This window comes from Plasmodium vivax, chromosome 14 (assembly GCF_000002415.2).
Source record: "Plasmodium vivax chromosome 14, whole genome shotgun sequence".
Classification (NCBI taxonomy): Eukaryota; Apicomplexa; class Aconoidasida; order Haemosporida; family Plasmodiidae; genus Plasmodium; species Plasmodium vivax.
In genome coordinates, this window is record NC_009919.1 from 3,044,896 (window position 1) to 3,061,546 (window position 16,651).

The following is a 16,651-nucleotide window of genomic DNA, read 5'->3' on the forward strand; positions in this document are numbered from 1 at the left end:
TCCAATTGCAACGAGGTGTAAAACTAATGCTAATTCACTTGAAGCATTTTTCTTCACTGATTTGTGTATAACCCTTAATAAATATTTTAAGTATTACGATCATCTTAAACCTGTTGATAGTAAACACTGTGAATACTTAAGCTACTGGTTAAATAAAAAAAGTAAACTACATAATGCATTCCCACTATATAAAAAAATACTAGATGGTGATAGATCATTAAATATATTTGATGAAACAATTCCAAATATAGAGACGTACAAGTCTAAACTAGGCAATTTGTCGAATGAAGTAGTTAAAAATATTGATACTTTAAACGATTTGAATGAGCAGTATCTTTTTTTAATAACTAAGCGTAAAATTGGTGAAAGTACCCACGATCAACTATGTGGTTATGCCGAAAAATTTGCAGTAATATATAATAGTGCTATTAGAGATTGTTTTATAAATTTTAATAATAAATATTGTAAGGAGCTAATAGAATTTAAAGTTAGATTTAATAAATATAAATCGTTTACAGATACATGTCATCTCGTACAGCCCTTAAGTTCTATACCTGGAGCAAATTTCCAGGAATTAGAGGCAATCAAAAAATATTCTCATATAGAAGAGCATGTTTCTACTTATTCAACGGATACTTTAATGACTGCTCTTAAAGCACTAGGAGGAGTTGCTGTGCTTTTGCTTATAATTAAGGTTAATAAAAATGTCTTTTAACATGATAAAATTAGTAGACATATTTATTAAGATTTTTTTTTCTAATAAAATTTCATTATAAAATGAATTTATTTTTAAATGAATAAATGTTACACATATACACATGTATATATTTTTTAATATTAGTTTGCTCCATTAAAATCATTGCTACGTTCGCGAAAGCAAAAGAAAAAGAGGGGATTTTATGATGGTGCTGATGACAATGAAGAAGGCGAAGATGAATCGTACCAAGATGAACCATACGGATACGGATCATATGGAGATGGGTCATATGGACATGGCACATATGGAGACAATTCTTATGGATATGGATCATATGGGGATGTATCATACATGGATAAATCATATGCTGGTGATTCATTTGCTGGTGATTCATTTGCTGGTGACTCATACGCTGGTGACTCATACGCTGGTGACTCATACGCTGGTGACTCATATGCTGATGATTCATACAGAGGTAGATCAGACAGAGATAGACCATACGATGACGAATCATACCAAGATAGGTCGTCCCGAGATAGGTCATCCCGAGATAGGTCATCCAGAGACAGATCATCCAGAGACAGATCCACCCGAGATAGGTCATCCCGAGACAGATCATCCAGAGGTAGATCATCCCGAGATGGATCGTACAATAATGATTCATATTATTATGAAGACGAAGATCCAAGGCAACATAATAGAGAATATAACCTGCAGTATTATTCAACAGGAAATAATTATTATTAATGTAATAAAGAACAAAAAATTGTTTTGATGAATTAGTATAAGGGGATAATAAAATAAAAGAATTGTTACATTCAAAAAATAAAATAATTATAGCAAAGTGAGCACATAATTTATTAATTACCTTATCACAAAAATAGGGGATGTTCTATATTTGAACATAGAGCCAAGATAGTAATATTATTTCTTATGTAAACGCCACATCAACCGAATTGATGAAAAATACCAAACGAACGTGTCGCATTAAAATATACAAATTTTATAGTAGGGGCATATCATGAACATATTGACAAATTCTTAAATATTACACTTATCGTATTTTTTTTGGTGGCAAAGGTGAATGTATAACTGAAGAGAAATATTTATTATAAGAAGTCCATTTTGTTACTTACGAAGATAGAAGAGCTATGGAAAATGTTATCAAATTAGGATACGTGCTAGGACTAGAGATTTCACTGAAAAAGTGAATTATAAACAGCTAATGGAAAAAAAATAACGAAATATAACATATAATTTGTTCATTCGTAGAGAGCCATGTGATAAGTGGTATGTGTCATGGGTGCAGGGTTTAGCTTTTACCGTTATGCATAAAGTTAATTAATAAGATGTCTACGTGAAAGAGCGCATTTCACTTATGAACATCATTCTGAATAATTTCGAAGTTTTGTATTTTAGAAGAAAAATTCACTCACTCAATTTTTTTCACAATAAAATCATAGATTTGTACAGTAGATGTTTAATTTAATTAAATAATAAATAGAACACTCCACAATGCTCACAAAAATGTTCAGTGAAATGATTACTTATAATTTAAGCTGTTGTGTGGAATTCAATTTTTAGGCATTACCCCACACAACTGTTTTGATTTACCAGTTGTAAATATGTATAAATAAATAAAAAATTAAAATTTTGTGCTTATCTTATTTTTTTTTTTTTTGTAAATTTTGTTATTCTTTTAATGAACAATGTGTTTGTTAGGCAAATAGAGAAGGAATCTTCCAATGATGTAACATATTTACATAAACAATTTACTTCCCAATTTTCATTTATAATTTTTAATTATGTATGAAATTCAGCAAATAATTAAGAAGTGTGCCTTTTGAGCATATTTTCTTTGAAAAATGTGTTTATGTATATATATATATATATATATGTATTTGCACATGTATATTTTTTTTAAAGTGCTTAAACAATAATTCAATTTTATTATTACATTTCTGTATTATTTATTTGTCTTTCTTTTTTCATTTAACAACTGAATATATAACAGTCATTTTACCATGTAAATAGGAGCACCGATTATTTCTAAATACATTGATTATCTTAACGTGTAAATTAATGAACAACCGTTCATGTTTTTAATAAGAAGCATTCGTTTAGATATAAAAATAGCTATATAAAGAATAAAATATAGTTTAATTAAAACTTAAGAGTTACTCGTACATGTGATGATGGTGTGATTTACCATTTTTCGGAGGTCAAATATGTGTATTACATTCTTATCGAAATAGCTTTGCGTAGAATATGAAAGCTTTTTACTATAGCAAGAAATGCATCATACTGTGAATCTGTTCCGTAGTAATATTGTCTGATAGTTTAAACTGTTCATTGAAGAGCTAATATAAAAAGAAAACTAAAATAGTGTTATAAATTCAGAAAATAATGTACATTCGCATTGCAGTTAAACCGTTCTTTGCCCACAAAAATTGATACCCTTTTTTTTTTAAACGATTCTTTATATATAGAGCAAAATAAATATTTCACCTAATTTTATGAATATATTGGCAATAATCCCGTATATTTGTTTGATGTAAAATGTTTCCACTGGTGTGCACGTCGTTCTGTGCGTTCTTATTTTTCTTGTTAAATAGTGTATTTATGTATTTATCAAACCAGATAAAAACTACTATATCGCATAGAAATATGAACAACATATGAAAATTAAAAATGGGAAAGATCAGTAGAAAATGAGCACATACACGCAAGTATAAGGAAGCAATAAAAACACAAAATAAATTCTTCAAAAAGTAAAAAACTCAACAGTAATATTATGCGCGATAGTAAAATTAAATTAACTAAATGTGCCATGAAAAGAATGAAGAAGCAGCAGTTTGCACAGTAATAACAAATTAGAAGCATATACATATGTATATGTAACACATTTGTGTGTGCGTTTGTAAAAATTAACCTTGAGTGAACGACAGGTTATGAAATTCATATATTAGATCATTATGGACATTCAAAATAGACCAAAGAAACTGAATTGTTGTTGTCATTTTTAAAGAATTATGCTAATATTTAAATATGTCAGTTATGCAATGTAGCACATCTGCAAGTATGTGCGTATATAATAAAAAGTATTTTGAAGTTGTTTTATCCGTAGAAATTTGTGCTAGTATAAATAAAATGACATTATGAGTTGCTGATTAGAAGATATGGGAAGCATATAGAGATAGTATAATGTATTAATTTTAATTATGATAATATTTTAAAATAATTTAATTTATGCGAATAGTTATTATAATATTCCTACTCAATTTGTGTTTTATATGTGTTTTCCATTATCCCATTTTATGGTGATTAATTTATTATAAATACTAGTACGTGACAAGAAAACTCTTTTATGTTACTCTTTTCTTTACTGCATTTCCCCCTTTTTTATCGCACTCCTTTTTAAATCAATGCCATAGGAATTCCAAAGTGGTGATAAATATTATGAAGAATTATGGAGGCACAATAAGCGAGGAACTGGTTACAAATAACATTAAAATTTATATAGCATTTTTAACTAATATGAAAAAATAAGGAGAATATACATTTTTTCTTACCATAGAAGCAATGTACTACATAAGTCGGTTTTGCACTGTACCAAAATATAGTAAGGAGTAAAATTGTAAATATAACTGCAAAAACGAGAAAGGTCTATTGAATAAAAAACAGAAAATTGGTGAAAAATATCATGTATATTTATAAATTTTATCTAAAATTGATACAATTTTATGAGTTAAGTTAGAAATGTATATGCTAATTATACACAAAAGGGGGGGAAAAAAAATTAAGACAGTTTTGTTATAGCACATGTTAATCAGGTAGCTATTCATATTCGTTTTTTACAAATGTAACAAATGTATTTAAAATAATAATATAAATATTGCTTTAAATTTAAGCACAAGGAAGAAAGAGGTATGCTTTGTATTAAATAGGCATAACATGACGTCATTACTACAAATTTAATTTAAAAGAAAGAAGTTTATTCGCCTTTTGCGCGAAAATATATGCTGTCGTAGAAAAATGGCAAATCATTTTAAAATATAAGTATTAATGTATAAACTACTCAAACTCAGCGAAAAATTAAGCAATAATATATTACATATATAAGAGGGAATTTAAAGTAGCAATGTACTTGCTTAACTAGACAGAATGCATTTAACGTAATCAAATATACATATACATATACTAATTAAATACATACAGTTTTACCTGTACAAGTAAATAATTATACTTATTTCAAATTCATTACTACAAATCTGGTATTATCCATAAATAAACATTTAATTTCTTGGTCTTTTTTTTGTTTTTTTGTGATCTTCATCAGTTCTTTGATATGAGTTGAGTAAACGCTCACATTTATTTAATTTAGAAAAGAAGTATTTTAAGCTCATCACACACAGTAAAGATAATATAATAACAAGTTTGGTATAATTCATTAAGGAAAATATAATTATAAAGATTCCTATAACAATAAAGGGAGTTATAATTTTTACTTTACCCCAAAAAAGTTTTTTCTCTACGGATGAAATACTAAGTACATCTTCAGTTTCATCATTAAGTATATTATATGAATAAGCTTTTAATATTTCTCTTTCCAGTTTGGCGTCTATTTTTTTAAAATATTTAACTATTGGATTATTGCTAGATTTTTTGTTTTCCTTTTCAATTATATTATCCTTAGCAAGCAATTTTTCAATCAAAAATTTATTTTGTCCTTCTAATTTATTGTATTTTTTTATTTGGCCTTTTGCTTTTCTATAAAGGTATTTGCTACTGTAACTATCACTATCATCATCATCATAGTCGTCATAATCAAAGTCGTTTCGTGTATTATTCTGATTCACAAAATGCTTATTTTGTTTGTGCCTATTTGACTGCTCATAAAAATGCAGATCATTTTTTGAGCTCTCGAATTCTTCAAATTTATCTTCATCGTAATAATTTCTATTTAATTCTTCTTTAGAATTGCAATCATATTTTATATCGTCATAACTGTTGTCAAAATTGTGAGCATATTTACATTTATCGTCTTGTTTCGTGGAAATATGATCAGGAAAAACTGCATTATAATGAGTCTCAATTTTATTACTATTTATTTTTAATAATTTTTCATTTACATTATGATTGTATGCAAAACTGTTTTGTACATATTTTTTCCCTCTTAGTAACCTGCTTGATCTTAAACCCAATACATTGTTTGTATTAATTTTATTATTCGAGCATTTGCTAAAAGTGCTAAACTAAAGTGGAACAGAAATTATTAATATAAATAATCGTTTCTTTATTTTCATCATCGATATAATTTATATTTTTTAATGGAATTATAAAAAGGATATGTGCCTAATTTATTATACATAATTGATAAATTACTTCATAAGAGCAAAGGTATGTGAATAATAGTAGGGTAATGTTAAAAGTTCTAATAAGGGAAGAAAACTTATTTTTTTTCATTTTCATGACTTCTTTGAAAATAAATATGTTAAAATATTTGGTAATTAATAAAATTTATATAAATTTATAAAATTATAAATTTATTCTATAATGTTAGTAACTTAAATAAAAAAAAATTTTCTGTTCTATATTTTATTTTCCAAAATGCAAAACATTTACCATTATTTTAACATATTTATAATATAATTGTGAATTACAACAAAACACCGATTTTGAAAAAAAATAAAAATATGTTAACTAAATATGTTTTTTCTAAAGGCATAAAAATACATATATCTGATTAAAATAAATTTATTCTATTAGGTTTTAACAACTATTGTCAAGGCACAAATTTATAATCAATGTAAAAGCAATGTTTTTTTAATATATATATATTTCCTAAAAGAAGGAAATTATGTTATACCTAGTATCCAAAATATGGTTCCTTTTCACGAGATAAATTGTAGAAAAATTTTAAATAGCTTAGTATATGGATTATGTTTTTTAAAACCTTTTTATTAATAAAACTGTTTATTTTATATTTCAACAATGTTATTTAAAATAAAATTCTGAAAAGTGTTCGAATTATTATATCATATTTCTGGTTTTTATAATTTGTTTAGAACAAATAATAGTATAATAATATCAAAATAGAACAACGAAAAAGAATATATATATAAAAAATATTTTTAGAAATTTTTTATTATTAAATATAGAAATGTTTATTTTAATAAAAAATTTTTTAAAACTTCATTATTAAACAGTTAATAAGAAGACAAATTAGGTTACGTACTTTTAATAATATTTCATTTATTCATGTTGATATAAATTAAAGATTTATATGATAAATAAAACAAATGAGTAATATATAATAATATTATTATTCATTTGTTTTTTGTTTTTTATAAAGAAAGAGTAGCTGTGGTGATATCTAACTACAATAAAAAAACGCATATACAAAATTGTGCACGCATGATCCCTTATTTGTAAATATCCTTTAAAAAATAGGAAAATTCAGAAGAAAAATAGAACAGTAATACTGTATATACATATATATGTATGTAATATAATGTGCTAAAAAAAATTTACAAGGATACAAATGTAAACCTTAGATCCATTTTATTACTCAGGGATATTTTTTTTAGTGCACCCAACAAAATTTTTAGAGATATTATAGTAAAATACGTATTTATTGAAAAATACATGTAAGGTAATTGTGGAAAACAATTTATTTTATAACCACAATAAAACAAAAAAAACAAAAAAAATAATAATAAAATTTGCAAAATGTATGAGGTTTGTTAAAAAACATATTTTGTTGCTATTCTAAACATTTTTATGGTTTTGTATGTTTATCCCTTATAATATTAAGATATAGCGATATTTTGTTATAATCCAATATGATTTGTACCTTTTAAGATCTATAAATAGAATATATAATATACGATATATGTTTCTCGATGTGACTGCTTCACTTATCGATTGATTCGTATATATATATATCAATCTATAGCTCGAGTTAATCATCCTCATTAAAACAGACTTCGATAACTTCTTCTTTATCTTGCATATTATAATCATCAGTACCTCCAAATGCTTGATGATGATCATGTTCATGGCTTTCCTCTTCTTCTGTTTGCGTGTCCCTAAATGCTAATACAAGAACTCCGGGAAAAAAAGATAAACCGATAATAATAGCTCCTGCCAAACGAGTTCTTCCCATTGCATCTTTTGCCTTTGATTTATCATCTCTTTCTGAATCGTCGTGTTGAGTACCATCGCTCTCGTTTTCTTGGGCATGTGGTGTATCATATCCTAGTGTCTCATAAGTAACATGTTCTGGTTCCTGATTTATAGATGTTTCTCGTTCCTCCTGCTCAGGAGTTTCTTGTTCCTCTTTTATAGCAGATTCTTTTTCCACTTCTATAGTTTTTTGTAGTTCACCTTCTACAGCTTCTTCTTGTTCCTTTTCTATGGCTTTTTCTAGCTCCTTCTGCTTATCAGTTTCTAGCTCCTTCTGATTAGCAGTTTCTTCTTTTACGTCCTCGGTACTTAAAGAAGTTTGAGTATCATCAACTGGAATTTCAATTTTACGTTGATCTAATAATCTTGTTAGTTCTTTTTGTAATTGTTCAATTACCTCATTTGCATATGTTTTCAGTTTTGTTATTTTTTGAACATGGCTATTTAATTGATTAATTATTTCAGCTGAATCATTCATGTATCTTTTTGCATTTTCATTTAGGTTTTTATTATTCGATGATAGACTATTGAATAAAGTATCCATTTCCGCTTTCCTTCTACTTATTCTTTCTAATACGTTAATAGTTCTAGACAATAAGCCTTTTATTTCTGCATCGTAATTTGTAACATTTTGAATTGCAACACTTATCTTATCAGTATCTGTTATGTTATTTACGCTTTCCTTTTCACTATCAATTTGTTTATACATTTTTTCAACAAATTCGTCAACGTTAAGTGTTCTTATTTCATTGAAAATGGAATTAATTTCATTATATATAATCCTTTTCTATTTCAAAAAGTTTTTCTCTTTCTGGTATATTTTTTGTGAAACGTTTATTCAGATCATCTATATTTTGCATAATATCCGAAATAAAATTCTTTGCATCATTATTATTACATAATCTTTCATTTTCTTCTATTTTTCTTAATAATTTCTTAAATACTTCCTCTGAGTTGCTTATAGCTTCTTTTGCACTTGCAATGCCAATATTTACTTCACTTAATGTATTCGCATTTAATTTTTTCACATTTGTGTCCTCTTCATGTCCTTTTAGGTCACTTTCTAAAGTTTCTCTTCTGCTTATTAAGTATGTAATTTTTTCTTTATGATTTTTTACATCATTTTGTTCGCTATAATTTGTTTGTTCTATAATTTCCAGTTCATCTATACTAGTCTTAATGTCATTATAAATTTCTCCAAACCTGTTAATAGACTCTGTCGTAAATGTATTGTCAGTCTCAACCAATTTCTTCAGTTTTAGGTTTATTGTTTCTTTAACTTGGGCTATTTTACCTAGGTTATTTATTATTCTTGATTTTTGACCGTCCAATACATTATTAAATATGTTAGCTACATCCAAATATTTATCAGCATCTGATTTTATTTCTTGCAATTTAACTATGTTAGCCTTTTTATAAATTTCGTTTATGGTGTTTTTTTTATCCTGTAATTCTTTATAAAGCTTTTCTATTTTTTCTGCGCTATTTTCTAAAGAACTAATTTCCGTTTTTTCGTTAACTTGTATAATTGAATTTTGTATATTATCTATTATTGCTTTGGAATTATTAACAGCTTCAGTTATCTCTTCATAAGATTTATTTGATGTTTCGTAATTAGTTGGCGCATGATCGCTTATCGTTTCTGTCATGAAATGTTGATTTAATGTACGAACATCCTCTGCTGTTTCACTATAATTTTTTTGAACATATGTCAAATATTCATTAGTATTATTGTGTATATTATCGATTAATTCTGCGTCATCATTTATTTTTGCGATAACACCATCTTTTATGGATGTATACCTAAATATTTCGCATTCTCTTCCTTTCTTCAACATCTCATCAAGGGAGGCACTAAAACTATCTATACCTTTTTCTGTTTTTTCTATTTCGATTAGCACATCATCAATTGGCTTGTTTCTGCTTTGTATATTATCATGTTTTACCAAACTAGCCTTTAGAGCATTAACTTCTTCTTCTATATTTTTTAATGTATTTTTTGAATTTTCAAATTCTTCCTTTATTTTTTCCAATTTAGAATCGCTCTTTTTGTTAATTTTTTCTTGTTTAAAAGAATCACGTATAGTTTTTAATTCTGTATGTTTTATTATGTCTAAAATATTATCGTAACTTTTATCATCACATGTAATTTTGTTTAACTCATTAAGTTTGTTTGAAATATTATCTATTTTGCCTGAAATAGCATTTTCTTTACTTTTTACAGAGTTTATTTTATTTTTTAGCTCGTTTATTGACTTTAGCGTAAGATATATATCATTTCCATCATCCAATAATTGTGTACTTTGTCTTTGTTTTGTGTCTATTTTATCTGAATATGCAATTATCTCCACAACGATGTTGTAAGCATCGCGTATATTTTTATAAACATCTAATTCGCTCTTATTGTTTGTCATATGTTCTGTTTCTAATGTTACTTTATTTTCTTGCTGAAATTTTAATTCTCCTGCATTCATCAAATGTGATTCTGAAGACAATTCGTTTAGTGGTGATTTTGTAATTATATTAATATCTATAAATTTTGCGGAGTCAATTATATGTCCTAAAATAACTTTTGCCTTGTTTTTATACGTAGATTGCATTTTGTTCTGTATTTCTACATTTTTTTCTTTTCCTTTTTGTAAGTTATCTGATATACTGCTTTCATCATTTGACTCTTTAATATTGTCAACTAATTGTTTAATGTATTCATATCCATCATTAACCTTTAATTCTTCTTGTTTAATCAGTGTATTTATATTACTTAAATTGTCTTTCATATCAAGTATAAATCTGAATGATTCCCATTTTTTTATATCCCTTAAATATTTATTTACTTCTTCTTGTATATTTGTAAGTTCTGCTTTTTCTTGTTGCGCTTCTTTCCTCAGCTCATTCGCTAGGGTATAGTTTGTATTATCCTCTTCAGCCTTTTTCAAGTTTTTACTAATTTTATTTATCGATTTGTCATATTTGTCATGTATTTCTTTCATCTTTTGTTCATAGTCATTTATATTTTTATTAAAGACATATTCCTTTAAATCAAATCCTTTGAAATGGGAAGAAAAGTTGCTCAATGTTAATTTTATTGATTCTTTTGTCAAATCAATATTCTTTTTTTCTGTTTTTGCCTATTTCATCTATCTTTTGCAAAAGTCCAATTTCGTAATCCTTTCTGGCTTTATTCAATTCCTTTTCTATACTTATTATATTGGGGCTTATACCATTTAGTTTATTCCTTTCTTCAATGATTAGATCTCTTTCTGAAGTTATTTTGGTTAAATAGGATATATATTTAGATTCGTCACTTTTTGCCTTGTCTAATGTTTTTTTTTCAGTATTTTTGGAGATTTCTGTCATGGAATTTATCGTAGATGAGGCTCTATTATATATATTTTCTCCCTCCTGTTTAATTTTAGCTATTACGGATAAGTTATGTTCCACCATTTCTAGGTTAGTTTGTATAAGTACATTTGCATTGGTCGATTTCGCATTGTTAAGTTCAGCATCTACGTTGTTATCAGGGTGTGTTTCTTTCAATTTAACGAGTGTTTCATGGAAAATTTTCACCTCGCCTTGAATTTCAAAATTTTTCCTTTTAATTTCTTCCATTATTTCTGTTGCTTTATTAATTTTTTTCTTTGATGTAGTCTCTATTCCTAAAATTGATGATTCATCGAAAATGTCACAGATATTTTTTTGAAGTTCACCGAACAATTCTACATTCTTATTAGCTTCTGTTTCTGCAGCAATGGCTTGATTTAAATATCCTTCTGCTTTGGTAATATTTTCTTCTATCTCCTTCATATCTACCTCTTCCGAACTGCCTTCACGACTTTGCAAAAATTCTATTTTACTTTTACCTCTTTTGGCGTTACTTGTTTCTGAGGAACATTTTTCTTTAAATTCTTTTGCCTTGCTCAGATGGGATTCTATTTCTTCTTTCTTATTGGCAATTTGTTCCTTAATTTTTTCAATTTCTTTCACTTCGGCATTTATTTTTTCATCTTCTAAATTTATATTGATTAAATTTTTATGTGCTTCAGCCTTAGTTATCAAATCTCTGATTGCTTGTATTACATCATTCGTTTTATTAAATTCACTTATTGCTTGTTTGCCAAATTCTTCTGCATTTTTGGTACTACTTAATACTGTATCCGATATTCCTTTAGAACTGTTCGTTTTTAATAAATCTTTCATATTATTAATTTGTTTTAACATCTCCTCTATAGAACTATTTTCTGATTGGATCTGATGTAAATTATGATTAACTTGGTTTTTAATGTCATCGATTTCACTTACTTTTTCGATATTTTCAGCCTTTTCTTTCTTATCTGTAGCATTTTTAAAAGTTTCTTTTATTTTAGCATTACTCTCTGTAGCCTGGTTGTAATATTTCATATAATCATAATTAGATACCTCATCATTTTTGTATTCAAGCATTTGCTTCTTTGTTTCCTCAATTTCTCTTTTAGACAATTCGATTTGGTCCATCAAATTTTTAGACTTTTTAGTTTCATTATCCATCATATGAACAGTATTATGAATGAAAACTTTCCTGTATAGTACTTCAGCCTTTTCTATTTCATTTAATATATTTTTTTCGTTATCTATATCTTCTAATTTTTTAAGAGTATCTTCCATTTTGTTATAAACTTTTTCCATGCTATTTTTTTTTTCTACGATTTTTGTGCTTTTATTTTTTTCTTCATTGAATTCACCCTTGTACACATCGTATACTCCTTTAATTTCATATATTTTAGTTTTATTTTTATTTATACTTTCCTCTATAGTTTGAACCATTTTTTCAAATTCCTGTATTTTACCTTGAATTTCGACATTTTCATTCTTTCTGATATCATCGTTAAATTTGAGAGAATTCAACTTAGTTTTCATATCATCTAGCGATTTTGTGCTATGTTCAATCTTTTGATTAATCATATTATCTTTGGTTGTTATGTGCTTATCTGTCAACGTCACAATTTTAGCATGTTGTTCATCAATTAGGGTGTCTATCCTTTTTTCTAACACTTTATATTTAGTGTTTAATGTTTCTATTTCTTGCTTAATATTATCACATTGAGTTTTAAAATTGTCTAACTTTTCCAATTTTATTTCCGTGTCCTCATTAAAATTACCCTTTGAACTGTTGTAATATTCCAGTATAGCATTTATTTCTGTGTTTAATTTGTCTATCGACTCTTTAGGAATTTCACTTTCTACATGATTTTGTTCTTCATTTAAAGCGCTTAGAAGGGGTGACTTTTCTTTTTCTTCTATTAATGTGTATTGTTTTATTTCTTCAGACTGTTGATCTAGTTTTTTTATTAAATCATTTTTATCTTTTACTATTTTTACCATTAATTCTCTGCTATTGTTGGCGCTGTTTCTAGTATAATTTAAGGATTTAATTGTGTCTATATTTTTCATTGTATTTTCAATTTGATTATATAATTTGGCAGCTGATTCATTGTTAATTTTAAATTCACCTTCAAGTTCACTTAATTTTAAACCTTCGATTTTAGTATTAAAGTTCTTCAAAGAATTTATAGTTTCTTGATGTTGTTCATCGGCGTTCGCTCCTAATTTTTGCATTACACTGCTGAAGGCCTCTATTTTTGTTTGGACTTTTTTTATATTTTCCTTGAATTCATTAATATCACTGGATAATTTAAGTTCTTTGTTAACCATAAGATCTTTATGACTTTTATATTCATCATAAATATTTTGTCCCTCTGGAATATCTTCCTCTTTTTCGCTTGAAGTATTGAGGAATTTGTCTTTTCTTTCATTTATACTACCTTTATATGTTTGGAGCTTACCTTCATCCTGCTTATATTCATTCAAGCTATTTCTTAAACGGTTCATTTCATCAGTTAGGTTATCAAATGAATCTGAAACATATTTATTAATGTTTTTAGTCTGTTCTTCTACAATATTTTTTTCTAAATTTTTGAGATTATTTAATTCTGTATTCAACTTTTTTATTATTTCGGGTATATCATCACATTTCATATTTAGAAGTTTTTCATAATCCATTTTGGTTCTTTTGTGAAGTTCTTCAATCTTTTCTGTAGTATCAGCTTCCTTCTCTAAAACTTGATTTTCATCATAAGATTTTGATAAATTGTCTAAAAATAATTGTAGGTCTTCTTTATAAAATGCATCAATTATTGAATTTACCTGATTTTGCAATTCTGTTTTTTTGGCTGTAAATTCTTCTACACCAAAGTGTGCGTCTTTAATTAATTCTTCAATTTTGGGAATATATTGTTGCACTTCATTCTTTTTGGTAATTAATTCTTTTATTTTTTCTCTGTTATTAGGTATATATTCCAAAAACTTTTTTATTTCATCTTTCAAAGAATTATTCCGAATTTCTTTTTCTTTTTGTTCCTTTATTGCTTGCACATAGTTGTTAACACTTGTATTTAATTCTTGAACTTCCTTTTTTAAAGCATTTGATTTTTTAGTAAATTCGGTTGTCTTTCTAGCATTATCAGATAACTTATTTTTAATTTTTCTTATTTCACTCATAATGTCTAAATATGCTTTGTCTCTTTCTAGAGCGTTTGGCAATTTTTTTGCTTCTGTTACTTTCTTTTCTATCTTTTCCTTTTCTTCTAAACTTAACTTAAATGCGTTTTTTACAGATGTAATTAATTCCTTTGATTTTTTTATAGTTTCTCTTGCTCTTATAATTTTTTGATCATAATCTTTTTTTTTCTTTTCAATTTCCGCATTTAATTTAATTTCATGTTGTGCTATTTCTTTAGAACTCGAGTTGAGTAATGATTCTGATAATTGTATATTTTTTTCGGAATCCAAAATGACAGAGTTAACGGTTGATATAGAAAATTCAGAATTAATAAGATCGTTTATTTTCTTTTGTAATCTATCCTCAAATTTGCTAAAAGAGTTATAAAGTACCTGTTCTTTACTTTTGGATGTATTTTCAAACATATTTATATGTTCTAAACTAAATTTAAAAGCAGTGTAACGATTAGCTATCACAGAATACAAAGTTATAATTTCTATTTTAGTATTATTCAAAGTTCCTTCTTGTTCATGAATATGATCTATATAAGAAGTTCCCAAATTAATTTTATCAATGTGACCATTATACTTTTCTATAATGTATTTAAATTCTTCTAGAATAAAGTCGGTTGTATCCGAATCAAGATTTGAGTTTAATTCTACTTTTATTCTCCATATTGTATCATTAGCTAACTTATAAACAGCCTTTATTTTATCCATATATGCAGTTGGTTTTTTGATTTTATACTCCTTAATTTTTAATGTATACATCTTAATCATATTATAATAGATTCTCGTTGAACATGATTTGGTCCACCAACTACATTCCATTTTAATTAGTGTCTGGAACCATATTATTGTGGCAAATACTGTAGCTTTAACATTTCTTTTATAATTTAATTTTAAACAATTTTGAATATCCTCAATTTTCTTACGGTAATCTTTTACTCTATTACTATAATGGCTTCTTTGAATATTATATGTTTGTGGATTTTCTAATTGAGTTATTAATGTATTCAATTCATGTGTTTTCTCCAAACAGATCTTAACGTTTTTCTCAACAATATTGGTAATGTGTGTTACTTGAGGAATGACATCTTTTTGAACAAGAACCTTCAATTCATTGTAATGTGTTGCATAGTATTTCAATTCATTCAAGTAATATACACTAGCATGATATGGTTGAAATGAAGAAATTATATTGTTATAATCATCAATGGCACTAATATAATCCAAATTATTAGTTGCAATTATATTTTGGGCTTGTTTACTATTTTGAATGAAGGAATTTGAAACAGTATGCAATTTTTTATTATCATCTTCCATTTTATTATTCTTTGCATCCGGTGCATATATGTTGCTTTTTTTCAAGTAAGAGTAATGGGATGGTTTCGTTGTATCTTCGTGGTTGTTTAAATGCCCCACTGATGAACTATTTTGTAAATTTGACGTTCTGAGATTTTCACTATTATTACTGTTTTCATCATTATTGTCACTATTATTATTGTTGTCATTATTGTTGCCATTATTGTTGTCGTTATGATTATTTGCCTTATCATCCTTTTCGGCACCCTTATATCCGTCTTTATCAGGGCTCATTAAGTTAACATATGCTGGTAATAGCTTCCGATGATATTTTAGTCTTCCGGGTTTGTTTCGATTGACATCCTTACATGATGCTGAAAAATATAAGATATTAAAATTCAAATGAATACATGTTACAACAGATTTTAGCATATGTAACGATTCAGTTAAATGAAAATTTATGGAAATGTACAAACGTGAACATTTGCATTCAATTTAGGGTTTAGGTTTCAGGGTTTAGGGTTACAATAATTTGAGCGAACATATTCAAATAAATTTACGTGTATGTGCGCATGATTTAATTTTACCGAAAAAAATAAATATTAAATTGTAAAAGATGATCCAAAAGGCTCTTTTTTCCATATTTGCAATGGTAGATGTTTTTTTTTAAAATGTTAAATGTGGTTGGAATATTTTTTTTTTTGTACTTTTATAGAAGTCCTACATAATTAAATGTGCAGCTAGATAATGTGCTTGTAAATTACTTTAATGTGTGCAAGAGTTTAGTTATGTATAGTTCTTATAGATATTTGTTCCATATATATATAATGTAAATAGCTGAATTATCGTTAACAGGCATAGAAGTAATCGACACACTCAATATTTGGCAGAAGCGCAAGGAACATTCAAATTGTGTCACTAAAAAAC

The 16,651-nt window shown here is 26.6% G+C and overlaps 2 protein-coding genes and 1 pseudogene across 2 annotated transcripts; 1 reads left to right on the forward strand and 2 right to left on the reverse strand.

Annotated features, from left to right (window-relative positions):
- Window positions 1-1,048: 1,048 nt before the first annotated feature.
- Window positions 1,049-1,444, forward strand: PVX_101575 (hypothetical protein, conserved; the record flags this gene model as incomplete). The annotated part of the gene is made up of 1 exon (XM_001614011.1): window positions 1,049-1,444. One exon carries the CDS (start codon window positions 1,049-1,051, stop codon window positions 1,442-1,444), a length of 396 nt encoding a protein of 131 aa, XP_001614061.1.
- A 3,548-nt stretch (window positions 1,445-4,992) lies between these two features.
- PVX_101580 (Pv-fam-d protein) lies at window positions 4,993-6,169 on the reverse strand (the record flags this gene model as incomplete). Its single annotated transcript, XM_001614012.1, has 2 exons — window positions 4,993-5,952; window positions 6,083-6,169. The coding sequence occupies 2 exons, from the start codon at window positions 6,167-6,169 to the stop codon at window positions 4,993-4,995; spliced, it is 1,047 nt and encodes a 348-aa protein (XP_001614062.1).
- A 1,492-nt stretch (window positions 6,170-7,661) lies between these two features.
- PVX_101585 lies at window positions 7,662-16,156 on the reverse strand (annotated as a pseudogene).
- Between the last annotated feature and the right edge of the window lie 495 nt (window positions 16,157-16,651).